The 26,877-nt window shown below is 49.3% G+C and overlaps 4 protein-coding genes across 4 annotated transcripts; all 4 read left to right on the forward strand.

Annotated features, from left to right (window-relative positions):
• Positions 1–10,085: 10,085 nt before the first annotated feature.
• AtWU_05912 (C2H2-type zinc finger protein) lies at positions 10,086–11,295 on the forward strand (the record flags this gene model as incomplete). The annotated part of the gene is made up of 3 exons (XM_035501022.1): positions 10,086–10,558; positions 10,631–11,118; positions 11,177–11,295. 3 exons carry the CDS (start codon positions 10,086–10,088, stop codon positions 11,293–11,295), a joined length of 1,080 nt encoding a protein of 359 aa, XP_035356915.1.
• Positions 11,296–14,114: 2,819 nt separating this feature from the next.
• On the forward strand, positions 14,115–14,956 carry AtWU_05913 (DUF3455 domain-containing protein; the record flags this gene model as incomplete). The annotated part of the gene is made up of 2 exons (XM_035501023.1): positions 14,115–14,783; positions 14,849–14,956. 2 exons carry the CDS (start codon positions 14,115–14,117, stop codon positions 14,954–14,956), a joined length of 777 nt encoding a protein of 258 aa, XP_035356916.1.
• A 1,365-nt stretch (positions 14,957–16,321) lies between these two features.
• AtWU_05914 (SAP domain-containing protein) lies at positions 16,322–17,281 on the forward strand (the record flags this gene model as incomplete). Its single annotated transcript, XM_035501024.1, has 1 exon — positions 16,322–17,281. The coding sequence occupies one exon, from the start codon at positions 16,322–16,324 to the stop codon at positions 17,279–17,281; it is 960 nt and encodes a 319-aa protein (XP_035356917.1).
• A 3,317-nt stretch (positions 17,282–20,598) lies between these two features.
• AtWU_05915 (uncharacterized protein) lies at positions 20,599–25,158 on the forward strand (the record flags this gene model as incomplete). Its single annotated transcript, XM_035501025.1, has 1 exon — positions 20,599–25,158. The coding sequence occupies one exon, from the start codon at positions 20,599–20,601 to the stop codon at positions 25,156–25,158; it is 4,560 nt and encodes a 1,519-aa protein (XP_035356918.1).
• Between the last annotated feature and the right edge of the window lie 1,719 nt (positions 25,159–26,877).

The following is a 26,877-nucleotide window of genomic DNA, read 5'->3' on the forward strand; positions in this document are numbered from 1 at the left end:
GCGAGAGGTGCAAGGGCCCTACTACTTACCCACCGCAAGTAGTAGTCTACTTCCTGTGTATGGCTCATATCCAATTGGCGATACTACTACTACTGCCCATATGTTGGATGTTGCTCCATGCTTTGCGTCGATGCTTTCTGTCACCAAAGTCAAAAGCGTGGAAACTTGGCTTCGGGGGGGAACAGACTACCGTCCAATCCCGGAGAATAGAGTGTCTTTCCCCGAGAGTTTCAATTGGTTTCTGTAAATTTTTCTTTTGTTCCTTCTGCTCAAGCCATAATTTTTCGCCACCGAACTAGTGATGCTTTGCCTTCTCAACCTACAGAGTAAGTGAGTACGTACTAAGTAGGCTGGAGCTATACAAGACAGAGACTAAGGTAGGTAAGTAGGGGAAAAGAAGGCTGGCTGTAAGGCCAGACCACAAAGCCAAACAGCAAATGAGGAAGGCGTAGCGGTTCCGTTCCAATTGGGCCCCGACTCGGTACGAGCTGACTGACTGACTGATTTAGTTTGATTTCTTTTTTCTTTTTGGAGAGAAGCAATTGGGAAAAGGGTTCCCCACCGGATTACCCGATCGGGACTCCCCGCAATGGTTTAGGGGAAAAAAGGGTCAGGACGGGCCCCCTCCCACCCCCTCAAAGTGGCTTGTGGCTGATGATTGGCCGACCGTTTCTGGGTCCAGTTACGCGTTTTTGGGGATGATGTGCCGTGTCAAGGGGGTGGGTGCGCTTCCTCATTCGGTAGTTTACGAGCTGCCGGGATAGGCTTAGGTGCAATCCCTGCAAAAGAGGGCAAACCTTATGCCGCTAAGGCACGGATTTGATGGGAACCTACACAAAGTCTCGCCGCTGAGTATGGAGTCTATCTATCAATGGACTGAGTCGAGGTGAGCGTTAGTTGCTGCTGCTGCTGCTGCTGCTACTGCAGCTGGGCCCCTCCTCTTACCCATCCCCTCCTCCCCGCCCTCCCCTTTAGTTGTTGTTGTTGTTGGAGACCCCCGGGGATGGTTGACAGCCATAAGAAAAGCGGTGAGATGCGGATGGTTGGCGCTCAACTTGGGTGGCGTTTTTTTTCTTTTCTAAAAAGGCACGGTTCCGCCCAGGAAAAGCGGATCCGGCGGTCAAGAGGCAAATCAGCCAAGCCGGGAGCTGGGCTTTTCAAACAAACACCCCCTCCATTGAAAGGAACGGAACTGGACCTCAAATTTGTGTGACCATCTGAAGCTGCGTCTCAGATGTTGTCGTCGTCAGCCAAAAGTACCTTTTCTGATTTGATCCTATAGTAATCGTTAGATTCTTGTTGTATAGGTTGCCTGAATATACACACATTCTCTCTGTCTACTCCGTAGATACTACTCATCACCCATTCCTTTCGACCAAAAATAGCCCCGAACAAAAATTTCGTCATTATTATTATTGTTATTATTTTTTTTTTGTTCTAACCCAACCTCCAGTTCCCTTTTCTCCCCCGTCCCCTCCAATCTCGGGTCGCGGGATTATTCTTGCTGAAGTTTACGCAATGCACACCCGCTTGGGCCTCTTCAACTTCCGTACAAGCCCCCCAGCCCGCGCATACCTATCGTTCTTTTTCCATTTAGCGATTTCGGCTCGCCTCTTCGGGGAATCCCACACCCTCCTCCTTTCTGGTGGAGCAAAGCAAGCAAGCAATCCTGGTTGCCCGAGAATGAGCAATTGCGTAGAATAGATAGATAGATAGATAGACAGATGGGAGTATTTGGAAAGACCAGACATAGGCGCATAGATCAATTTGCCTTTCTCTCGTTGCAAAATGAATTCGTTATTATTCTCTGTGTTATTATTATTACTATTTACTTACTACAGTAGTTTAGTTCTCTGCGACCGTAGAGTGTAAGTAACTAGTACTGTAGTAGTTGAGGTGTTTGTAAGCGGACTTTGAAGGCATTTCCTGGCCCGCCGTCGCCAATTGCATCATAACTAGCAACAACCCAACCCCGAAGTCGGCCATCACAGACATCCATTACCCGTCACGAGTATGATTAGGGATATGCGCTTATGTTCGTCTAACTACACTACTCCGTATAGTACTATGGAATAACCGAACCCTCTCGGTCTGAAGTTGCCCGTAATCATCATCATTATCCTCCATCCTCCCGTTATTTCCGTGCCGAGAAAACGGAGCTGATACGGTTCTAGGTAAGTAGAGAGTTGGGAAGTATCATGCGTCAAGAGGAAATACTACAGTAGGTAGTAAGTAAGTGTGATCGCGATCTCTATTGGCCCAAAAAGCCAAGTAGATATTACTATCACAGGTGGTATGTATTGTTAAGGAAAGCATTGCGAATGACCGGGGGTGGACGGGTGTGTTGAAACAACCCTAGGTACAGAATATATTATTGCACATGAATATGAGCCAGGATTCAGACAACCGTTCTGAGACGCTTCTCATAGGTGAGTAGGTAGTATTCCTCGGCCATTGACTGCAGGACTTGTTTGTGTGTGTGTTCAGTGGATACGAACCAGGAAGGTAGACTACGGATAGAGATGGAGTAAGAAGTAAGTGAGAAGGTAAACTCTCGTCGCTCTCGCCCCCTTCTGCAACGCCTCACTGATGATGCGTCCCTTTCCCACCCTCCTCTTCCTCCTCCCTCCTCTTTTCCCTCAAATAGGAACTCCGGATGGAGTAAGTATAATTAAAAAAGAAAAGAAGCAAGATATTACTACTACCACTTAGGTATAACTGTAGATTGTAAATTGGAGACTCGTGTGAAAACTGCGACCGGGAGATTTGTAATTAACCCCCCTCACAGCTTGCAATTTCATCCCCAACACCATACATACTACTAATTGGCAGTAAGCAATGAATGTTTGCGTATACACCTTCAAATTGCAGGCTGAGTTCTTCCTCTACCCACAGCCATATACAGTAGCTACTACTCACTACTGCGACTGCTTACTACTAAGCTAACATTTGATTGCCTCTTAATGCGGTTGGTCATTTAAAGTAGACGCCTCATAACCTTAGTGGCTAATCCACACCCTGCGCACTGGGACACTTGGTAGGTCCCGGTACCATGTTTCCATCCCATAGTTTCGCCTGTCGACTTGCCATTTTGCGTAAAAGTCCAATTTGTGTCTCAAGTCTGAAGAATTGGGGAGGCGAAAGTGGGAAGCTTGGCCTGGCGCTGTCACCCAGACTTATCCCGATTGAGACGGAGCCACGGACTACTATTGATTCCCCCAACCGCGATGAATCCACTCTAAATCACTGCTAGTGCTAGTAGTTCAAGGGGGGCGCGCGCGCGCGGATGGGTGAAAGGTGTGGCCCAACTTTGTTTCTTTTGCGGTTCCTCCATTGAATCGATCCACGGGCCAGAACTTTGAGCGTTTTGGAGATTTTCGAACCTTTTTGAGGATTTTCAAGGAAAGGCTCCTCTTGTCGCCCGCATGGCCAGCCTCGTGCCAAAAAAACCGTGTGGGCTCTCCGACCCACGTTCCCGTCGCCGCTTTTCTTCTTCTTCTTCTTCTTTTTCCTTTTTCACCTTCTCTTTTTGATTTCTTTTCGGCCAACCGCCCCTCCCTATTGGGGCATTTTAGCAATGGGGACCTGTTCTTGCACCTGCTCGATCCGGTATGACGAGAGGATGGTTGTTGGTCTTGTAGCCAATGGGAATTGGTCCCTTTTTTTCTCCCACTACTCCATCCATTGAGCTCATTCGAGAATTCCAGTCCCTTAGTAATGATTTTCTCCAGTTACAAATGTCACCAAGAGTTGTGCACCACGCGACAGCCCCCTTCCCCTAGTTGAGCCATTGTGTCTCCAGTCCCCCATTCAGCTCAGTCCCAGGGATCCGACCTAAACCGGTTCGCGCAGCCATCTCCGATGGTCGGCATGCACGACGAGTGACTCGATCTTGGCCCGATGCATGTGGTCATCCACCAGCATCAATCTAGTAAATTTCCCCTGTCGCTCAGTCCTGCAACCCTCGCCTATTAGGCTGTTATCGTCGAATCGAAGTGTTCCACCCTGTCTCCTGGAGGGGACCAGGAAGAAACTTTAAGTTAAGCTAAGCCCGAGAGGTGATGAGCTGTACCTATCATATTGATCCTTGGTGGTCCTCACCAGCTTCTCTTCCGGGCTCCAGTGGCCACACTCACAGACCATCGCCCTGGGGGCTAGGATTGTGGACAGCAATGAAAGAGAAAAAAAACGCCCCAGCCGAACGGTTGCAGAAAGTGGGCGTCCGTCAGTCGGAGTCATGGCCATCGCGGCCGCCACCTCCCCGGCATCCACCTTGACGTCGTTACTATAGACTGTGCGGCTTGGAGACGGGCGTAGGAGTAAGTAGTATTTTGGTACACATTTTGAATGTGGTGTTGGAAGTCTAAGATGAGCCTCTTGGAAGGCACGGCCTGGGTGGTTGGATTAAGCGTGATAGTCGGTAGTGCTTTCCTGACCAATTGCTATTCTTGGGTGATTTTTTTTCTTTTCTTTTATTATCTTTACCGTCGTAGTAGTAGTGCGTGTATGTTCAGCCGCTCATGGCCCCAACCAACAACAACAACAAAGCAAAGAGTTGGGGGGTTACCAGCTTGAATCATAGTATCTCGAGCCTCTCCGTCTACTAGGACAAACTCAAATCATCTCTTCTCAGCTGCTCTCGCATCCACCAAGTCCTTTCTCCTCTAGTCTATCTCCGTACCAATGATGGGTACTCGGCTGAGTGTTGTCAACTGGAGAGAGTGTGCCCCATCCTGCTGCTCCTGCTTGATGGAGGTGGATGTTGCGTGTGATGTGTTCTATCCTCCTCCTTTTTCCGACCTATAGCGGATTTCAAATTTCTTGAGCTGTGCCGCTAGCGTAGGGCGCGGCCTACCCAGTTCCCGCGCTCTGACGTCGGTGAGAGACGGTTCCTTCCCTCTCACCCACCCACCCACTTCCATCCCTAATAGTGTCAAGTCAAGTCACATCTTTCAGGAGGAGAAAAAAAGGACGATGGGGGGCAAGCTAAGACCAAAGCATGGACTCTCTTGCCCCGTTTCTCGTCTTGCTGGATTGGCTTTAATCCCAGAGAAGCAAAAGCAGAGCAGAAGACAACTGGGGGACCCAGAAGCAGGAAGCCATGGGAATGGATGGAAATTGGTTTCCAGTACCATGTCACTAGCCCAGCCAGAACCGAGGAAGGAGCGGGTCAGCCCATACAATCCCGGTAACGTGGTCGCGATCTGAATCGGAGATGGTTCCAATTAATTTATCTCTACTATCAACAGTAGTGTAGTGTAGTACTGTGCTCTTCCTGGGGGTGGGAGATAGTACAAGAGTAAGTTGATCACAAGTCTAGTGGCTGAGGAAATATCCGGTGTAGCGACCTCTAATGTATATTTTCTGTTTTGGAGGTCACGTTTGGAAAATTACCATGACAGGGTCTCGTAGCATTTTGCGACCGCAAGAGATTGATTCATCATCATCATCATATTACCATCACCATCATTAGCTTGGCTATTTTATTTACGGAAACAAATCAAGAACCAGGTTGGCGTGACCCTGAATTGACTGGTTTATTTTGACACCGCGGGTTAGAGATGAGTTTAGTGGTTTCTAATTCAGTATTGGAATGCCCGCGATGGATGGAAGTGCTCTCTTCCGCATCGTCAGGCGGGGCGTGTTGGATATTACTTGTTACCAACAAGAGGAGGGGGGAAGAAAGATCCCTCGCATCCACACAATCTCATGCAAGCACGGGTGCTTGTCTACCTACTTTTACCTCGTCAATAGTCTAGTCGTCCCTCGGAATCATTCTCGCACACCCTCGGGCTACGAGAAGGAGGATTGTGGTCGACTCCGCACCAAGAGAGGCAAATACCTCATGACGGCAGACTCCGACCCCCATATTAATTAACACGCGAGAGCTCCAACTCTGCAGACCACGCAAATTGCAAATGAAGTTCCGGTCCAACGCGTTGCAATAAAAAAGCCATTTCGTCATCCTGCATGACCCTCTGCCCTTTTCCGCAGCAACCCTTCCCCGATATCATCACCTACAGCATCATGGCTGAAATTGTGCAGCAAATGTTGATGATTAGTCCGATCTAATTTGCTCTACTTGCATGAGAGTGCGGGTTGAGCTTGCTAGTTATGTAGTATATGTACTGTAGATATCTGACCACCCAAAAAGTATGTGACGACAGTCGCCCTATAGTCTGAACCAACCTTTCATCCCGGTCTATACTAGTCAATCGGCTAAGAACCATGAACTGGTCGGACAAGGTTGCAATACGAGTTGACCTTTCATGCCACGAAAATAATACCAAAGAGAATCAAACTTTCATTGTTAGATCTCTGATGGATGGATTTTCCCTGTAACGCACGGTGCACCCCATCGCATGATACATTTGGGCCTTGCGCCAAATGCTGCACCGCCGACCATGCATGCACACAACGAACCCGAACAATACCTTCGACAGGAAGAATATTCGATGGAAACTCCGCGCAGAGAGGCATGGGAGTAGTGCTCCATAATGTGCAGCTGCAAAGGGGTACTTACTTCCTGTGTGTACCAAGAATCTCCCAGCATTCAGCATGAGCCGCCCCGTTGCGTTGCTATACCGCCTCAACCAGGATCCCTACTGCTTAGCGGTATTACGGGGATTCCTAGGCCCTGCAGCCAGCCCGCGCGCCCTATAGCCCTCCGGCTACGGCGTTCCCAGTCGGCCAAGTCATCAACTCTACCAACTTAACTCCTAACCACATCTTTACTAGACTCAGATGAATTATTCACCAATCATCGTGCTTGGAGTCTCTGGACTTGGGTCTTGGCTGCTTTCTTGCGCAACATGTCTTCTGCATTATGGCGTCGCAGGACTGCCGCCATTGGCTGCCGACTGTGATATAGAAATCTTAAAGGGGGGTGGATGAAAATCGACGTAAAACCAACAATCATTATTTTCTCCTTTGACAGAATGAGATCGAGGCAGCCGTTTGGCTATTACCCCCTCCTCCATGTGCCGTCTGCTGTTCTTCCTTCTCGCCTCTCTTCGGAAGAGCAGTTCAGTTTTGGTGGTGTACCTGTGGTAACATTACCGGTATCGCAGTTGAATGCGCATTTGGATTACCACATCAGCGTACTAACCAGGTACCTGCTAAAAGGCCTGCCAGATCCAAAAAGGCAAAAGAAAAGGAAAAGGGACAGCCAGTCAATCATGGCTAGCAGGTGGGGTTTTGGCCCACTCCTTTCCTGGGAGCTTTTTTATCTCTAGTCGTCCAGTGACTTCCTCCCCCACGGAACGGGTATACCCTTTGACGTATCTTTGTGATCTGCCGCCACTTCCCCGCTACCTTGAAACACCCTCAAGGGCTCAAGGCGAACCTTGGTCGCTGCATCTAAGCTTAACTCTTGGCGTTGCCTACCCTCCTGCAATCTTTCCCGTTTCCCTATTTTCTTTTTTTTTTTCCCTTTTCTTTCCCATTATTTTCTTTTCCCATTGATCCACACCATCTTCGTGTCTACCCTCCTCCTCCCACGCCTTTCTCTTTTGGTCACTGGTCACTCCCCTCCCGACACGCTACTTTGTATAGACACGGCACAAACTACACCATTCTCTCTTCCCTCCCCCCCGCCCCCCTTTGCACTCACAATCCCTTTTGGGCGTAGCCTACTTTCCTCACCCAGGTTCAACCTACTTGCCTTCCTCTGGAAGCTTGCGAGCCCACCGTACTCCGTAACCTCTTCCACACCCACGCCGCCCCCCTATGGATATGATGAATTCCCGCACGCCAAAACTGCCACAAATGGAGAGTGCACGGAACGAAACGTAGAGTCAAATAAAATGAAAAGAATTATGGAGTAGGTTCTCCATATTCCACAGTGGCTAACCATGAAGGAGAAGACTGTACAGTAAAGAAGAAGAAAAAAAAAAATTAGGACCTGTGCCTGACTGGAGTTGTCGTACTCCATACGCCATTCCATGTTTCCCTATTGCTTGTATTTTGCCTTTTCTTCTTTTGCGCAAAAATCCACACTTTGTTCACCCCCATTCATTCCGCGCTCTCTCTCTTTTCCCCTTCCCCTACGTACTTGCGTTCTCTTCTACTAACTACGGAGTACTATCTACCTTCTCTCCTTTTCGCTTTTGCCCTTTTGGTCTTTTGACTTTGGGCTCAACGCTCGTTTCTTTTTTGTGGCCGTCCCGTGTCCGCCACTTAGTAGTTTAGTTAGTTAGTAGTAAGTAGATATTTGTTGCTGCTTAGATAGAAAAACTACTTACTACTTAACATAACATAATACTTTATTATTACAAAATACATAGTCATTTGCCGTCTGCATCAGCAAAGTAAAAAGCAGTAGTAGTAGTAATAGTAGTAGTCCTTGTGTCTCTCGTAATTAATATACATACATAGTTACATACATACATACATACATGCCTACTTTGCCTGCCTGCCTACTACTTGCCTGCTTGCCTCCGCTCAACTCAACAGCGGAGTTTCAGGTGTCCCCTTTTCCGCACACCCTGCGCGTTTTAGCCTTCTTTTCTTTTAATTTCTTACAATTACTTAAAATGCTGCAAGTATGAATTATATTAACAATTTTCGAATTAAATCAAAACATAAGTAAGCAAAGTAAGTAAGTAAGTAAGTAGTGTCCGATTGCTAGCTAGCTAGTCTAGTTTCTTGTCTCGCATTTGAATCTGGAGATGACGCAAGATTTTGTATCGCCCAGTCCGATTGTTATTTCATCTATCTAACTAGATACCCTATGCATTTCGTTTCCCTTAGATTATGGTGATCATATTAGGAAAGTGAACACAAAAATAGAAAAGAAGCAAATGGGGAGAGGAGGGGAGGGGGGGGCTATGGGGAGGGACCTAGAAATTCATTTTCTGGAAAATGAAATGGGGCTATGGGGGTGTGGGAGTTGAGAGAATGAAGAAAAATAAAAAAAAAAATAAAATAACATGAAAAATAAAAAAAAAAAAAAATGGGAGAAAATAAAATGGAAAATGAATAGGGGAAGGGAAAGGGAAAATAGGTGAGAAGAGAGAGGGAAAAGCCAAAAAAGAAAAATGCAGGAAAGGGAAAAGGAAAAGGGAAAAAAAAAAAAAAAAAAAAAAAGGGCAATGCTCAATTCAGAAAAAGACCCCCCCCTCTTCCTCTCTCTCACTCTCACACTCTTTCTGCTCTCCCCTCTTCTTTGCTCTGCTCTCTCCCAGAAAAGAAAGGTATTAAAATAAATAAATTATAATTATAATAATAATAATAAAAAAAATAAAATTAAAAAAGAAATAAAAATCGATCTAAACCAGGGAAAGTAGAAGACCCATCCAAAACCTTGAGAGTCACCCGAGGAACTGGTTCCCATTTGGAGATTTCCACTGCCACTAAGCAATTCCTCTCGTTTTTTTAACACTGGCGCCGTTTCGAAGCCTAAGCGGCCCAAAGTAACGATCTGCAACCGTCCCCGACGGGACGTCGTCAGTGGCACTAGGCCATCACCAACACGGCAACGCCAGGGCTTCCCTTCGTCCCTGCGGTCCATCCTCATGCTGAGATCCTGTATTTGTTCATAAGCTTCGCCGATCCCCTTCGGGGCCCTTCCCCAGACTGTCTTGTCTTTCCTTCTTCCTGTCTGTCGGGTTCTCACCTTCAAAAGGGATTTCTGAATTGTTTTTCTACCTCGAGCTGACCTGGCTCTCTTCTACTCTTTCTCCTCTCTCTCATACTTATTTCCTGGTCTACTACCCTCAGGGAAACTACTTTTACTTTGCGCCTCTCCCATCATCCTCGAAGCTTGTCCTACACTTGCATTCTCTATACATTTTGCGCGGATCAATTCATCCTCTCCTCCCACTTCCTCCTTGTTGATCATCCTCGCGATCTATTTTCTCTCCCACCCCCTTCCATTCTTCTGCTCCTCCCCACCTTCTACCATTCCAGTTCACCCGCGCAATCCCCTTCTTGTGTCGTCAACCTTTTCGCGGGGAAACACCTGTGTTTTGGTTCCTGCATTTTCCAGGGATATCTTGCGCCGTGAATCTCGTGCCCCCCAACGTCTTGTCTCACTTTTTTTTCTTCTCTAAATTCAAATCCACGCGATAAACCAACTATCCTCCATGACGATGGTCATTGAGAACCAGAACCGCCAATACGGCGGGATGGGCTTCGATAACGTGTATCAACACAACATGCACCACAGCGCTCCGCAGTTCACCGACCCATGGACCGCTCAAACTTCGTCCCATTCCACTCCTCCGGTCTATGCGACTTCCATGGGACCCAGCCAGATTGGCCTCAGCCATGTTAAGCAGGAGGAAGTGAGCCGCCCACCGATGTCTATGCCATACTCGAGTATTCCCGTTTCCGCTCCCTCGATGGTCGCCGGGAGCAACTACCCTACTGCTACTGCTTCGAGTTACCCCGGACCGGAGATGATGGGTTTGTCGCACGACATGCCGCGCACTTCTTTCGATCAAGCCCCGGCCTACACTACCGCCTCGCCCATGACCAGCTTCGCACCCGCGAGCTACGCCCCGCTCAGCTACGCTCCGTCTATGCACCAACACCAGGACCGTCGGATATCTCATGCGTAAGTTTACTCTTCATCTGGAGCTTCCAGCGGTGTGGAAATATGCTTACATTTCATTTTCATCCTGATTAGTGATGCTCGCGTCGGTCAATCGCAACCCCCTTCCGCCCCAACATTCGGAGATGCTCTTGATGCCAGCCGTGGAATGGTCGCGCTCAGCCAGGATATGACACCCCGCAATATCTACGGCCCTCGCAGCTCGCGAGGCTCGGGTGACTCTTACGGTTTCCCCTCGACACACTCATCGGGATCGTCGATCTCTTCCGGCGGGAACTACCCCTACTATTCCGCCTCTGTCGCATCCGTGGAGTCCTCTGTGACTGATTACAGCTCTACTACTTCGGAATCTTACGAGAATGGCCATCTGTCGCGGACGCTGCCTCGCCCGTCAACCCTGTTGACGGGAAGTGCGCCTCCGGGACCCCAGTCGATGATGAGCCAATTCAGCTCCAAGATGCCGTCCAACACCCAGAAGAAGCACAAGTGCAAGGTGTGCGACAAGCGGTTTACCCGCCCTTCGTCTCTTCAGACTCATATGTACAGTCACACTGGTGAAAAACGTAAGTTCCAGAACGAGCCTTTACTAGTGGTCTGTGGTACTGATATTCGGGAATCTAGCATTCGCATGTGACGTGGAAGGCTGTGGTCGTCATTTCTCCGTCGTCTCCAACCTGCGGCGGCACAAGAAGGTCCACAAAGGAGAAAAGGAAGGTGCTTCGGGCGAAGACGAAGAGTAAATCAAGTCTCTTCTCAGTCTCGAACGCCTCCCCCTTAACGCCACCTTAACGGGGCGGAGGAACAGCGGACTACGATCCTGAGACGCATCGCAACACATTGTGCGACGTCTCACTCTTGAATCTGGTTCCGTATTCTTGTACAACAGCTTCGATTCCTCTTCTACTTTTCTTCTCTTTCCGTCTCGGCCAGTGTGGCAGAGAAACGATACCCCATTTCTTTTGTTTCCTTTGTTTTTCTCAGATTCCCCTGGACAGGCAAGACACGGTACAACGGCTCGGAGGGTTGCTAGTGATGTCTTTATTACCCAAGTTATGACCATAGAGGTACCGGTTGTTTTGCTGGTTGGTGATTTGTTTTTTTCCTTTTTCTTTGGTTTTGATTACCCATTTCCTTCTTATCTCTCGCTAGACTAGGGAGTTGGTCCGATGTTGTTTGATTTCCTTTTCTGTTCGGCATGGCTTTTTCTGCTCAGATACCAGCTGGGGTTTGGTTCTTGATGATTCACTTCTTTTCCTGCGTTTTCCGTGATATGATTGCAAATCGGAATATATACGCAGCAGGCCCTTTACTTTCTCATATCTTTTTTTTTTCTACGATCTAGAGTATTTCTCTTCTTCTCCCCCCTTTTTTCTTATGTTTGTTTCCATTCGGTTACTTGACCTTTTTCCTTGCTGTGCCGCAGAGTCTCGCGCGATGATTTGTTATCGGGAATTAGCATGGGCTGTTGATCTGAGTTGGGTTTGTTTTTCTGCTGGGATAAATTGCTATAAGGAGGCGCACTCGCCAACGCGAGTGCAGGGCTGATACCCGTTGCAATTGGGCGGAGCATGGGCTGGGAAATGCAGGCTGCTTTGTTTGCCACGGTTAAACTTGTTTGGAGCATACTAGACACCCACGGTGTCACCACGGTCGCTACTATATACCTTATTGTCTAATCAAAGATGCTTGAAATGCACCCCCGGGGTTCCTTGTAGACTGACGCTGTCCTTATCTCTGTACTTTTTTCTTCGAACCAGTCTTTCCATGCTCAGTGAACAGTGACAATGACCCCTGGTCCGCACGCGCCTCTGTTTGACCTGTACAGCCTTCACGGGGGAATGGATCCATCTACTTTTGCCCAAGAAGTATGAATCCAACTCCGTGCAGCAGGTAAGCTCAGACCCTTGCTTGCCTGCTTGTGCTTGCAGCCATCGGCGTACCTTCTTCACTGGGAGCTGAGCATGCTGAATTGGAAGCTAAAGCATCTGTGCTTTAGGGGCCAAAGCAAGGGTCACCTCCCGACTTTCTCCGCATTGTCCGAGTGTCTGTCAATGCTCGGAAATCCCGAATGGACGAACATCAATGTCTTTTGTCTCTATGTCCATGATGTCTTCATCTCTGTTCGATAGGGTGTGGTTTCTCAAGATTTATGTCTATTATCCCAGCTGTATGCAAAGACTGACGCTGGAGCAGCGGGGTTTGTTCGAGGTGATGTGGGTTGTCATTAGACCAATGAGTTTATGATGGAAGGTTGGGCTAGTAGCCTTGGATATATATATATGATTATGTATATCTAGGGCTGCTATATATGGGGAAGTAGTGGGGTTCACGGCCAAATCGCTAATGGTGATGGTGTAACAGGTTGTGGGTTTGAAGCGCCGGGCGCGTTCTTGGGGAAGAGGTTATTTCATTCAAAGATGATGGCGAGGCATGCTCGTAGCCTGCAGGAGCTGCTGTTTATTCTATTTCATGTTTATCCCGAACTGGTCTTGCATATTGAAAAGGCTTCAATGTCGGGGCCATCTCCCTCTCATCGTGGTCATCCATCAGCCAAGACAACCATCCGCAAGAAAAACACAGCAGAAGCACCAAGAACATGCGGTATACAGCGACATACGGCTCACGGCAACTGGCATGTTGAATCTTCTATGCGAAGCGACAGTAATTTCACATCGCACCAATAGCTATGGAGGACATCGTGTATCCTAACCTGCGCATGACATTGTGTATGCAGGTTGTCCCACAACCATCTCCAGTATATGTCGAATAATAATAGCAGGCGCTAACTCGGCTACTCTACCGCAGGTGTACCTAAAATCAAGAGATTTCTGGTTCGGAAATGTTCTCAAAGGCCGATGCATGGCCACGAGGGCAACGGCGCTTATATCAAACCTTGTTGGTTTTATGCGCGTCTCACACCCACTGCCGTCCGCGAATGCCTGTCAGACAGATCCCAAGGTAGATTACACAGGCGTGTGGCTATATCGGCAAGGCTGTTTTTGGGTGTAGCGCCTGTGCTGCCTATAGGATATGACTTGTTGGCCTGGGGGGGTCCATGCTATGCCCGACTGACTGACTTGGTTGAATGTTGGAGGGTTGTTGACTGTGGGTTGTCTTTGCATGCGAGATATCGGGCATACTGAGATTCTTTTCTTGTGAGGAAGGCTACTTTCTCGTTCACTTCAGTTCTCACCGGTTATCTCGTGTGGAGGCAGTGTATCTGGCTATCCAATATATCGATGCTTGTGTGTATCAACTGGACTGGATTGATTTAGCATGGTTGAGAGGGAATCCTGAGGGATGTCAAGGCAGACTGGTTATGTTGCTTCTCAGAATTGGAACAGAGTGAATAGGTGGTGATTCAGTGAGCATCAGTATCTGCAATAACTGAGTGGATCGTTCTCCTGCTACTTATATCTGTCGATGCTTCCTTCCATCAGAACAATTCCCTCACCACCACCAACCCACTTCATCTTCTGCTTCAGTTGAGAATAGAACTCACAACCCAAAACTACTCGCAAGCTACTCATCTCTCATTCAAGAAACAAACATCTACATCATGATGTTTCTCAACTACCTCCTCATCCTTCTCCTCCCCCTCCTCGTCACCGCAATCCCACACTCAACCCCCGATGATTCCAATAACACCGACACCGACATTGATACCAACACCAACGCCAACGACATCCTAACCACCACCTCCATCTTCAGCTCCACCATCACTAAGCTGAAGAATCTCCACCTCACTTCATGCTCGCTCAACACCACCACTCTCAACATGAACCACAACCTCACAACCCTCCCCACCCCAGCCACCAACCTCACCCTCCAGCACGTCGCCCTCGGCCGAGGAACCCAAAACTACACCTGCCCTTCACCTCAGAATTCCACCAGCAAGCCCACCTCCGTTGGCGCCCTGGCCACCCTCTTCGATGTCTCCTGCATCGCCTCGGCCGATGAGGAGCTTCTGCACCATCTCCCTGCCCTCGTACAAGGCGTTCCCTTCGAGACGTTGGACTTCATTGCCACGATGATCAGCCTGGCTGGAACGGGAGCGGGCATTCTCGGTGAACATTACTTTACGGGCTCTGGACACCCGTCCTTTGATCTCAGGTTCAGTGGGGATGACGATTGGGCTACGATGAAGAAGGTCGCTAGTGCCAATGCTCCCAAGAGTGTGGATGTGCCGTGGCTCAAGTTAGATGGGATTGATGGAGTGGGAATCAAGGTATGCATTGCCTCTATTTCTGTGCTTGTGTGCCTGAGTTACATGGTACTAACTGTGGTGTGTAGGAAGTTTTTCGTGTTTATACAGCTGGCGGTGTTAGTCCGGCTACGTGCGCGGGACACGAGGGCACGTTTGAGGTGGAGTATGCGGCGGAGTATTGGTTCTATGGATGATATCTCTTCTGAGGTGTAATGAGCCTCGTTGTTGAAGCTGTGTGCCCGTGCTTCGATGGGACAGAGGATATGCGTTTCTTATCTGGTGAATATGGTACTTTGCGATGGTCTATAATTGCCTAACGTATTGAGCAACCTAAATTCATGATAATTCTGCTCACAGACGCAGAAGCAATCCAAGCTCCACATTGTAGAGAAATAAACAAAGGGAAGAAAGATATCATTGCAACTTCCCGTCTCCTACAAAACCACAAATCACACTCCCCATCTCAACAGACCCATCCGAACGTCACATCTATACCTACACACGCTATACTCAACACATCCTATAACCCACGCCAACGCGCTTAAACCCAGCCACGTCCGGATCCCTCCGCCACTCAAAGGCTATCCAAGCACCACGTCAACACAAAGTCTATCTATGCTTTTGCTTCAGCTGGCAGCTGCGCCCAATCATTCCACATAAAGTTAAAGCAATAGACTGGCCCATCATATAAATTCAATAGTTAGTAACTTCAGCCACATTTTAACCGATAAACCACCGCCACCACTCAAACACTAACTACCACTAACTGGCAATTAAGCGGGATCTATCATCTAACTATTCCCATCTTTCTTTCTTTCAGCTGTCATCATCCACGATGGCAAAGTTTCAGAGTAGAAGTAAGCACACATGCATAATTAATATCCCGTCAAGAGTATCCTTTCATTCTGGGTGAATCCCATATTTTCCTAACAAATAGCTGAACAAAGTATACAGATTCATGCTAGAAGTTAAAATAGAATCAACAAGCGATTATGTCATACCCACCACACTCACATCACGTGACTTCCATAATCTCTCCCCCAAAACCGGTAAGCTCCGGCAGTAAGGCTCACTCACTCACAGGCCAGACAAGCCAGAACAAGCCCGCAGCTGAGAGAACAGAACTGGGAAGCCTGGAACACCCGCGTTTTCCCCCCAAAAACGCGTAGCTCAGAGCACCACCACCAGTTCCGGACGGACCTTCATCCCATCCACACCCATCTCTTTCCCCCCAATCATCAACCTCTTTCTTTCATCTCTTCTTTTTCAGTACAACCACAATCATCATACCATTCACGGATTTTTCCTTTTCCTCAATTTATTTGAATTGAGTTTTGTTTGAATTGCGCATGGTGGTTGTGAGAGTGTAATCGTCTCATTCGCTTTCTTCTCTTTCATCTATCTATTTCAATCCCCCTTCTTCCCTCCCATCTCATTCATCCATCTGTCGCAACTTGCTTGCTTACAGACTTTACCTTACGAAATACTCTCGTCTACTACGATACACACTTACCTATCTTCCTACCTACCTCACATCGCATATCGCAATCCAGATCAAAATGGCAACCGACTACAGCAAAAAGACCAACGCCGAATTGATCGAGATCCTCAAGTCGCGCAATCTCCCTCACACGGGCAAGAAAGCTGAGATGGTCGCTCGGCTCCAGGAGAACGATAACAGCGCTGCTGACAAGTCGGAGGAGAAGCCTGCTGCTGCTGCTGCTGCTACGAAGGGTGACAACAACACCGATGATGTGATTGACTGGGAAGACGATGAGGTCCCTGCTGGTGAGGCGGCTGCTAAGGCGTCGACTGCGACGGGCGCCGCGGCGATCGCGGCCGGTGGACAAGGCGAGGTAGAGAACCCCGTCAAGGTGCCGAATCAGAAGTTGGATGAGGAGGCGGATCCCGCGACGGCGAAGGATTTGAAGGTCGAACAACCTGGTGATGCTGCGCAGCAGCAGGAGGAGAAGAAGGAAGAGGAGGGTGCTGGTGCTGGTGCTACGGAGAAGGAGGGAGAGGAGGAGAAGAAGCCGGCAGTTACTTACTCCGCTGGGTTGCCCATTACGGAGATGGAGGAGGAATTGAAGAAGAGGAAGGCTCGCGCGGAGAAGTTCGGTGTTACGGAGGAGTCCAAGGCTGCGATTGAAGCGGCGGAGAAGCAGCTGGAGCGGGCGAAGCGGTTCGGTACTGCCGCTCCGGCTCCTGGGGAAGTCGGTGTGAAGAAGCTGGATGAGGCGTTGCCGGAGAAGGAGGAGAAGTCGCGCAAGAGAGGTCGCGGTGATGAGCAGAGCGGCGGCGGTGGTGGTCGCGGTGGAAAGAAGAGGGATCTCGGAGGGAGGAACAGGTTCCGCGGCAGAGGAGGACACGGTGGGAACCGTAACCAGGGTCAAGGTCGCCCTCAGAAGCAACAGAATGGCGGTGGTGCTACTGCTGCTGCTGGGGCCAAGACCAACTGGAGTCAAAAGGACGTCGCGGCCCTGGAAGCTCGGAAGAAGAGGTTCGGAGCTGCTGCGTAGACCCAGAGGAGGGTCGCAATGTGATATTCCGGTTCATATTCTGCTATCTCTTCTTTCTTCTTTCTTTACAGGTTACTGGCGTTTTAGGGGAAATTCAAGCTTTGGTCTGAAAATATGCTGTTGTGTACATGTTGCGAACTGGAGTCGCGGTTGACGGTGTGAGGGATATTGTGATAACTTGGCCTGGGTGCCACTAAGAAGTGCCGGACCTGGTCGATCGGGTCGGCCATTGTGTAACTGGCAAATACGATTCGGTTATTGGATCTGACGGTGTGACAAGAAGTCAGGGCCATTAAGGAGATCCCGGTAGGCATTGTTGGATATTGCCCGGAGATTTCCCCTGGATGTGGTCAAAGATCCGTGCAGGGTGACATGCATCCATCCAATCCGCCCTTGTGTTGCTTTCTTTTTCTTACCCTTCTTCAGTCATTGTTCTCCCCATCAAACATCACTCACCATTGACGAAGAAACGAGACGAATAATATAAAAGGAGGCTGGTGTACAGCATATAAGCTATCGAATCCCAAGTAAATAGTCGAGCTGCAAGCCTAATTCTGTAGTGGAACTCGTAGCATTCACACGTTCAGCTGAAAATCCCTGGCGCATGATCATGATGGCGCCCCAGTTCCTGCAGCGCCAACCGACCGACCGACCGACCGTGGCTTCTTTCCTGGCTGGCCTTGGGATCGGATCGGATCTGCAGAACTTAGTCTATCATCACGCACATTCCTTCTGTTTTCGCCCCGAGTCGCATGTTTTATCCGTCCTAGACAGACGCGTAAACAACCAACTGTGAACAAGTTCTAGATGCTCCGTGATTGGTATATGTCACATCGCTTAGGGGAGACGAGAGAGGGGGTAAAGTTCAGATATAGTAAGTAGGCCAGAAGTCAGTTAACCGCCGTCCCACTGAATCACATTCACAAAAAGGCAGCAGGGGCGGGGGCCTTTGCTTCACTCTGTCGGGCAAAGCCCTTCGTAGTTGGTTCAGTGCGCCCGTGGTGCTAATTGCTGAGCCAGGCTCCGTTCACCTTGGATCCGTCAATCAGGCGTGATTGTCGCCCCGTGTTGAATGTCTAGCGGCGGATCAAGACCCACGGCTCAGCGACTCCGCATTTCCCTCGGATCGGGGAGAGGCAATGAGGCACTTTTCTTACTTCTTAGTTGATTTTGAAAGGATTGCAGATAGGCAATTAGGGACCGATTGTGGTTTGCTAAGGCGGCGGGGATCCACCGGGTTTAGTCCTCGGTCTCAGCTGCTGTGTGCGGCCTGTAGCTTCGGGGATGTCACTGGTTGTGTGAAAGGTACGCGAAGGAACAAAGTATATCATGTCTGGCCGTTGTGAGAGTGGATCGAGGCAAATGTCCATTTCGTTCTGTGTGATGGGGGCAATAAACGATGTGACTGGATGGGGGGAAGTTGAATGGACCGGGGCGAACCTTCCGGTGTACCAGGGTTGGGTGTGGTGTAGTACCTTGTCGCTCATTCAGTGCACACACGGCAGAGAAAGTGTGAGATAGTTGCTCTCTAGAGATAACAAAGTAGACATTGCAGTGTAGTTGGTTCCTCCAGGGACTTCGAAATCTCATTGTGGGAGAAAGAGAATGAAGGGCCTGCCTGGCATCTGCATGTGTGGTGTTGCTATAATTAAAATCGAGATGGCTAAAGTCGGCCTCTCCGAATAGTCAGTGACCATCAGTGACGGTCAGTGACCACCACCTGACCGGCTTGGGTCGCCGCCGTGAAAATCTCCGATCAGCATCAAATCAGCGCCCATCTTCTCCAAAAAAAAAAAAACACACAGACCACTTCGAGCTTGAACCTCGCTTTTTAGTCCTTACAAAGCACTAGTTGACTGCGGCAATCCTGACTGACAACTGACAGAAGACTTACAGTGACCACCAGCATGCTTGGCTGATGCCTGCATCTGCCATTCGCGCGTTGGCCCACGGCAAATGGCCGGTTCAGCGCACGACGGTCTTCCCGCTATCTCACGCCACTCAACTCCATCTCGACCTGTCAAGCGATGCCGTTGAACAATCCCCAACCCTGGAAGACCATGGTACTTACCAGTTAGAATAGCCGTAACAACCAGGAGTGGGCCGCGGGCATGGATTCCTTCCACTGTTCACTGGCCTTGCCTCTGCTGTCATTACGGCTTGTCCCCGGCCTGGTCGAGCTTGACGGCTTTCGAGAGATTATTCGCCAGCCTGCTCGTGACTTCGGCTGATTTAGATAGACTCCAGGATTGAGACCGTCGATAACAGAGGGCGGGATCACAGGAGATAATTCACCAGATCAAGAAAGGGAAGCAGAGAAAAGGAGAAGTGCCTGCGCCAATTACCATCCCGGTCACATCACTGCTCGAATCCCGACCCAGCGTCGATCGCACAAATCGCGCCAGGATTATCTGTGATGGTTGACGCTCTCTAGACGGATCGTTTACCTACGAATCGGGTTACTGGTTCCCCCACTACGCACGATGTCGCCAAACGGGGTTCGAGGGTAGTCCTGGCTTGTCCAGGTTTCGCAGATGGTCCAGATCTATTCCTGGTACGGGACTAATTAAGACTTCCAGCTCCCAGTTCGCATGCCCTTCTCTTTCTCTCCCTCTTCTTCTTCTCTTCTATTCATCTCTATCGTTCTTTTCGTTGTTTTTTCCTGTGTAGCTGGTCTTGGTTGTTCTATTCTACGCCATTTAATGTGGCTTCTGCATAGTCTACCTTTTTTAATAGACCGACGCTCTCTGACGTGGTCGTGCAGACGGAGCTCGACATTTTTTTTTTTTTTTTTTTTTCTCCTGCATTTAGCCACTCTGAACGTCTCCATACTGTGGCGCAGCGCCTGCACGGTGTACTTGTCGGTCCTTTGTATACTTTTTAAATCTTCTGCTTTCCATAGTTGCAGTCTCGTATCTTCTTGTCGGTCTTGGTTACTATTCTTCTATGACACCTGGCCCCCGCTAAATACGACCGCTTGTTTCCCCAACGCTCCATCAAACCGTGGCCCTATTCTGAATAGCTTTCTTCTGCCCCGCCTCTACATACCCCGCTGCGCGGTTACTTTCTAGGTTTTATAATTGACCGGCACCTGTCACTGTCGCAACTCGCACAATTCCCTGACATGTTATGAAGGGTAAGTCATCCCCCAGCTGCTGGCATTGGTTCAATGAAAGCTCACAAGCCTTATCGCTGGTAGCGTTCTCGTCGGCTATAAATATCATCAGACGGAATGATTTCCTGTCTACCTCGTCCTACTCCTGTCGTTAGATCGTTGGTCTTCGGACTACAACTGGAGGCTGGACCCAGGTCACACCATGTCGTCGCACAAGTCTGACGGCGGTCGAATACCCCGACTGAAGAATGTCGCCAGCCAGTCCCGGAGCGTATCGTCGCCCGCGATGGCCTCAGCTCGGCATCACGACGCCCCTGCCCAGCTATTGCCCAGGCCGCAGATACCAAGACCAACGCTTGCCTCGACTAGGGCCATCCGAGCGTCATCGGTGTCCAGTGCTGAGGAATCTCGTCACAGTGTCGCACGATCAGACCCTTCGACGATCCCGGCCGGTCAGCATGCTCGTCCATCGATACCTCCGCGAACAGCCACGCATCCGTTGCCGCCGACACCCTTGCATCCAATGCCGGATGGAGGCGTTCGCCAACCCTTCCACATGGCTGCCGAACCCCTGAATGCCCTTGACTCCGACCAGAGGTCCCCTGCTCCCGGTCGACCGCGCAATGTCTTGCGGAGGAAGGCGCCGACAATCGGTCAACATACCGCACAGAACAGACCAACTTTGGAGAGACTACGACCTGAGAAGCTGAATGTAATCATACCAGATATCCCTACCATTGGGCCAACTCTGAGCGCCTCCTTACGACCCTCTACGAACCGTTCAATTTTAGCGTCACCAATGGCTTCGGAGGATAATCTTTCAACCATCGTACCAGAAGCTCACGTCCAAACCGGTCCGAAGGAACTTGCAAGCCTCAGGACCACTATCAACACACAAAATCTACCACCCCCAACTCCGATAATCCCGTCTGCCAGTAGTCCTTCCACAAGGTATTCAGAATCTCCAGGAGTGTGGAGTAGGACTTCGACACCAACTACTTTATCCTCGTACTCACCGGGAATCGTTCATTCCGCAAAAAGTTCTCGCCTAAGGCAACCTAGTCCATCCCAAAGTCGGCTTCCGGTGTTCTTTCATCAGACACAACAGACAAGCCCTGCGAGTGACCGAGGGCAGCCGGGCGCAACACAGTCACCCTTGTTGGACCAGAGCATCAGAGCAAAGGCATCTGTTACTGAGGCTGAGACGAAACAGTCTTCGGCACAAACCGGCACAACGAACACTACCAACGCATCTTACAGCCACCTTCCCCGTAAGACATCCGCAAGCAGCACTCGACGACTCTCGACCAAAGAGAAACAGAACTCTGAGGCTGAACAGAAGGTAGAGGAGAAAAGGGTATCACGGGTCATGTCTCACGCAGATAAAGTACGAGCAAATTTGCTTGAGAAGCCTCTCCAGATACCCAAAAGGCCGACCAGGGATGGTACTCACCAGTTAATACTGGAACCGTCACCTGTAGTGCAGAGCAATATATCGCCCAAAACGGTGACGGGCCACAAACGTCGAGACTCAATCGAAAGCTCACCCGTTTTAGAGAGACGTCCAGGGTTGAATAGGTCTGCAGCCACCTCAATCGACTCACTGCACGCAAGGGCACCATCCCAGACCCGTGTACCAGCATCTCCGGAACTACCACGGAAGTCGCCTCGCCAACCAGCTAAGGAAGAAAAGCTACAGCATGATTCCGTGGCCCCAGGAAAGTCACGAGGACTTGGCCTCTTCACGAAGAGGTCCAAACATGACATGGATGCACGAAGTGAAAGTCGTTCGGCTCGCAAGGGTCCAATTGCTGGGACCGGACATGAAGGCTACGGCCGATATGCCCAGCGTGGCCGCAGGTCAAGCGTAAGCAGCAGCACTAGCCGAGCAAGATCAACTAGCACGACCAGAAGCGGCCCCAAATCGGTTGCCAGTAGCAAGGGCAGCACTCGAAGCCGGCCGGAGCTAGACCTTGACGACTTTCTACTCGATCGCCTCGAGCCAGTGATCATAAGGGGTGGGAATGTGGATGGGATTGCTTCTCAGAGGAGGCCAAGCGAACAAAGCACAAGTGGATTCAGTACAGCATCTACCTCCAACTTGACGCAGCCGTCTATAATTTCCGAGTCTCCCGGATGTTCTACAGAGACACTGGCTAGTTCTCGAGCATCTGCAGACTCAGTAGAGCCGGCAATCAAGGGCATGAAGCATCAGATCTCATTCGAAGAGCAAAGGGTGGCATATTCTCGCCCGGAGACAGGTCCGAAGGTCACAAAAGCGCCTGCAGCTTCTTCAATCCAGGACTTACATCAATCGAACCTTGAAGTTCGTCCTATGCGTCCCAGAGTACCGGTAGAGACGCAAAGTCCACCAAAGCAGACAAAGCGAGGCCTGGGCTTGAAGTGGAATTTCTTCCAGAGAAAACAAGAACCCGAAAAGCCAGAAGGAAAGATTAAATCCCGTACTGCACCTCATCTTCATGCGACTGTGGCTCCAGCGCCTGTGCACCGACCTATTGCACACTACGCTCTAATTGACATGGACTCTGATCCCTTGGAGGAAATCGTACACAACGTGGAGAACTCACCACCCACTGAGGATGACGAACTCAGCTCCCCGGTGGAAGTACCAGCTGCTTTGAACATCAAGAAAATGCCGGAATCCATTCTCCTACCATCACCACCAAAACTACACGATGCTATATTTCGAGATCAGCCTCAGTCACCGAAAGTGTACTTCAACAAGAGCCTGGTATCACAGAGCCCAGAGGTAAAGCAAGAAGGAGAGCGTCAAAGTCGCCTGACGTCCGTTGGGCGCATCCCGCGTGTAGTCTCAAGGCGCGAGAGGCCGCACAAGCCGGCTGTACAGTCCTTCTCAAGGCCATTCAGTGTGGCTCAATCACCACCGTCTATGACTGCCCCGGTTGCTGAGACCTCGGGTGGTATCTCGTTTTCACCCATCTTCACACAGGGCCCTCTTTATCCTACACTTCCCGGCAAATCTGACTACAAGTTTGATCTCACTAATCCTTTTAAGGATCCCTTGAAAGGTAGTGTCTTAGACTTCATTGCCGGGCCCTACTCCAAGGAAGAGTTCATGCGATTCTCACCCCGAAAGGATTCCGTTTTGTCTACTTCTAGTGGCTCTGACAGTCTCGCTGCTGTAACGGCCGTCATGCCAGGTCCTGATTCTGAGTTGACCGAGGATGAAATATGGGGTGAATATGATGACTTAATCGACCATGTTCTTTCTCCGCAAACGACAAGCACGCTCTTCGAATCCGAATCCGAGGTAGATCACAAGCTTGAGCTAGCGACCATGGCGAGCAAGACTCTGCAGGCAGAGATAAACGGGGGACCAGGGATGTCTGCACCATCTGAGCAACCTGCAGTCGAGCTTACGGCCTCGTCACCTAGATCTAGCACTGGCTCTGTCAGGCTTCGAAGGTCCAGAATTGTTGCAGAGCTACATTCGTCTCTGGTCCCGTCATCTCAGCCTTCGTACAGTGAGATCATTGCTAGTTACTGTGACGATCGAAGCGAGAGTAGCATAGTGGAGAAGGAGGTAGAGGACAAGCTATTGGCACCAAATCCAATAGTCGAGCAACAGTCAGGCTTGCTAAGTTCGCCAGCCCTGGCTACATCACCGAGCTTCGAGATTTGTCGACAGCGCAACACCGTTCTCTTCGACATCGCAGAACGCGATCGCGAAGGGCCCACCGCTCATTCCAACATCCGATCTGGATCTCTGATGACAAGCCGATGGCTCTCCTTTGGGCGAGTCCTCTTTAGTCCAGCACACAACCATGCCAAAGGGTCTGACCAAGAACGTATCCTGGTGGTCGATGGACTGGGAAATGATGATTGGTCATTCTACTGTGCTTTGACATATCCAAACGCGGAGGTGTACAGTCTTACTGACGGGCCAAAACCAATTGCATCCAAGCACCCACAAGCATGGCAGCCTCCATCAAACCACCACACCATTCAACACACGAGTTCCAATGATCAGCTGCCTTTCCCAAGGGGCTTCTTCGCGGTGGCTGTTTTACGATTCCCAGCTGCCTGTTCCGAAAAGGCGCAGGATAATATTATCTCTGAATGCAAGCGCGTCCTTCGCGCAGGTGGTTATCTGGAAATGAGTATCCTCGACCTGGACATGGTGAACATGGGAATCCGCACGCGAAAAGCCGTAAGGACCCTGAAGGAACGGACGTACATATCCGACGCAAATATTAGCCTCAAACCTGCAAGCGACAGCATTCAACGGCTGTTAGAGCGTCATAAATTTGACAACCTCCGACGATGTATGGTACGGATCCCTGTTGCTGGAATGATCGTCCGATCATCAGCGTCCTCCACCTCCACCTCATCATCAAATCCATCCACCATACTTGCAACAACCTCCCCAAATACCACCGTATCCCCCCTTACAGGCCTGTCAACAGCTGCCAAAGCGAAAGCAAGGGCGCATGGAAAGTCCTCCTCCAACGACACGGACCTATCCCTAGGCGATCTCCTCTCAGACCCTTCCCCCTCGCCTTCTAACGACGAATCCATTCGGAAGATCGTTGCTAAAGTCGGTCGATGGTGGTACACCAGATGCTATGAAATTCCTGTGCTTCCCAACGGCGACGTTGCCCTTAGCATCTGGTCTGACAGGAAGATCCTCCGCGAATGCCAACAGCGCGGCACTGGTTTCCGGCTGTGGATCGCATATGCACAGAAACCGAGCGAAAAACGACGAACGGCAAGTGTGTAGCAGTAATGCTCATGACTTATTATTCTTTGTGACGACCGATATGATATGACTTTATGATAATGCTGTCGCTATTGTTGCACAACCGACCAACCAACCAACCAACAAACTATGTAATGATGTCTGTCACTCTTACGATACGGGAGTCAAAGGGTCCAGGAAAGACAAAAACAGATTGCTTGATTGATTATGAAACATGATACCTTGTGCATGTATTGTTTTTTCTATTTCTTTTCGTTTTGTTGTTTTGGATCATCTTTCAGTCTTAAAGCTGGACTTGGGGCGGCTGTCTGAACATTACATTTTTATTTATATTAACAAAGTTCAATCTGGCGTTGACTTTTTCTTTTTCAACTTCTCATTTCCCATCTGTATTTATTTATTTGCCCTCCATAAAGCAGGCTTAATGGGTAACGGTACTTTCTTATCTTTTTCGTTCAATTCGATTCCATGTTTCAATGAAGTTCCAAATCTGACTACAACACTGACTATATTCGTGACACCTACATCATAAATACAACACACATCTGAATCAGTAAACGTAACATATCTATTTACTTTCTTGTTTCATGCTGTTGCCTATTCCAGGCATCTGTATTCCTGATACATGAAACATAGTAACTATCTGGCACTTCGTAAGATTAAAAAAAATTACAACAATTCATAACTGCTGACTGATAAAGTACTAGGCAAGCTATAATCATAGTACTACCGATGCTATCAAACATACCATGCATGCATCCAAACATCTATCAGGCAATAATATTTCCAATACCAGGTCACTCTTATGAGCTACTAATAGCGGTACCTTTATTCACCTAGTAGGATAAGTTTAACTTTTCTTCAAAGAATTCGCTCAATCTGAATCTGTCAGTCAGTGCATAAGCACCTAGCTACCTCCGACCCCCTACTGATATCACCATCGCAATGTCGTCCGCCCGACCGATTGACCAACCGACCGACCGATCAGTTAGTTTGCCCCTTGAAGTCAATATGAGATCAGTAGTAGTAGTAGGAGTTGAATGGATCCGGATTATATCTCCTGGCTGTTTAATGTGCCTACATACCAATGTAGTAGTAGTTGTTGGTAGGTGTGAGGTGACATTGCCACTTTGGCAGGCTAGACTCACATACTGCCTTGCCTACATACAGACTGACGTACAGGAAGTAAGGGGTTATAGTTTGTTTGTGATATTATTCAGGTAGATATTGACTCTTAGTATGTGTGGCGAGGGGGGGGGAAAGGTGAGCGACCGATCGAATTGCTCTTACATGATGATGAGGAGGAGTCTATTGAATAGAGAAAGAAGGAGAGAGAGTGAAGGAGGTGTTGTCTGTGGCGATGGCTATGCTAGGAGGGTAGAATGGGCAGCTACTATGTAAATCATGATAGAAGTGGTGGTGGTGGTGGTGGTGGCTAATGGGAGCAAGCTCCCTAGTTAACTTTCTTGGACTACGTCGGGGTGCGTTTTTGTGGCTTTGAGGGACATTAGCTGGGCTATACTGTTGATGTGCTATTATGTCGAGCATGCATGAGTAAATATTCGCTTTTTGGTTTTGCTTTTGTGGCTTTGGATGCATGTCGCGTAGATTACCTTGCGCGTTGGCATAGGAGTTGTGCAATCAGTCAATATCCTTCTCCAGGTTTCTGGAAGACAGGTAAGGAGGGCATTCGACTTGCTTGGTGTAATGCTTGGTTCATGGGGTTTGTTGTATCAGGAT

The sequence above is a fragment of the Aspergillus tubingensis genome (genome assembly GCF_013340325.1).
Source record: "Aspergillus tubingensis WU-2223L DNA, scaffold_7, whole genome shotgun sequence".
Taxonomy (NCBI): Eukaryota; Fungi; Ascomycota; class Eurotiomycetes; order Eurotiales; family Aspergillaceae; genus Aspergillus; species Aspergillus tubingensis.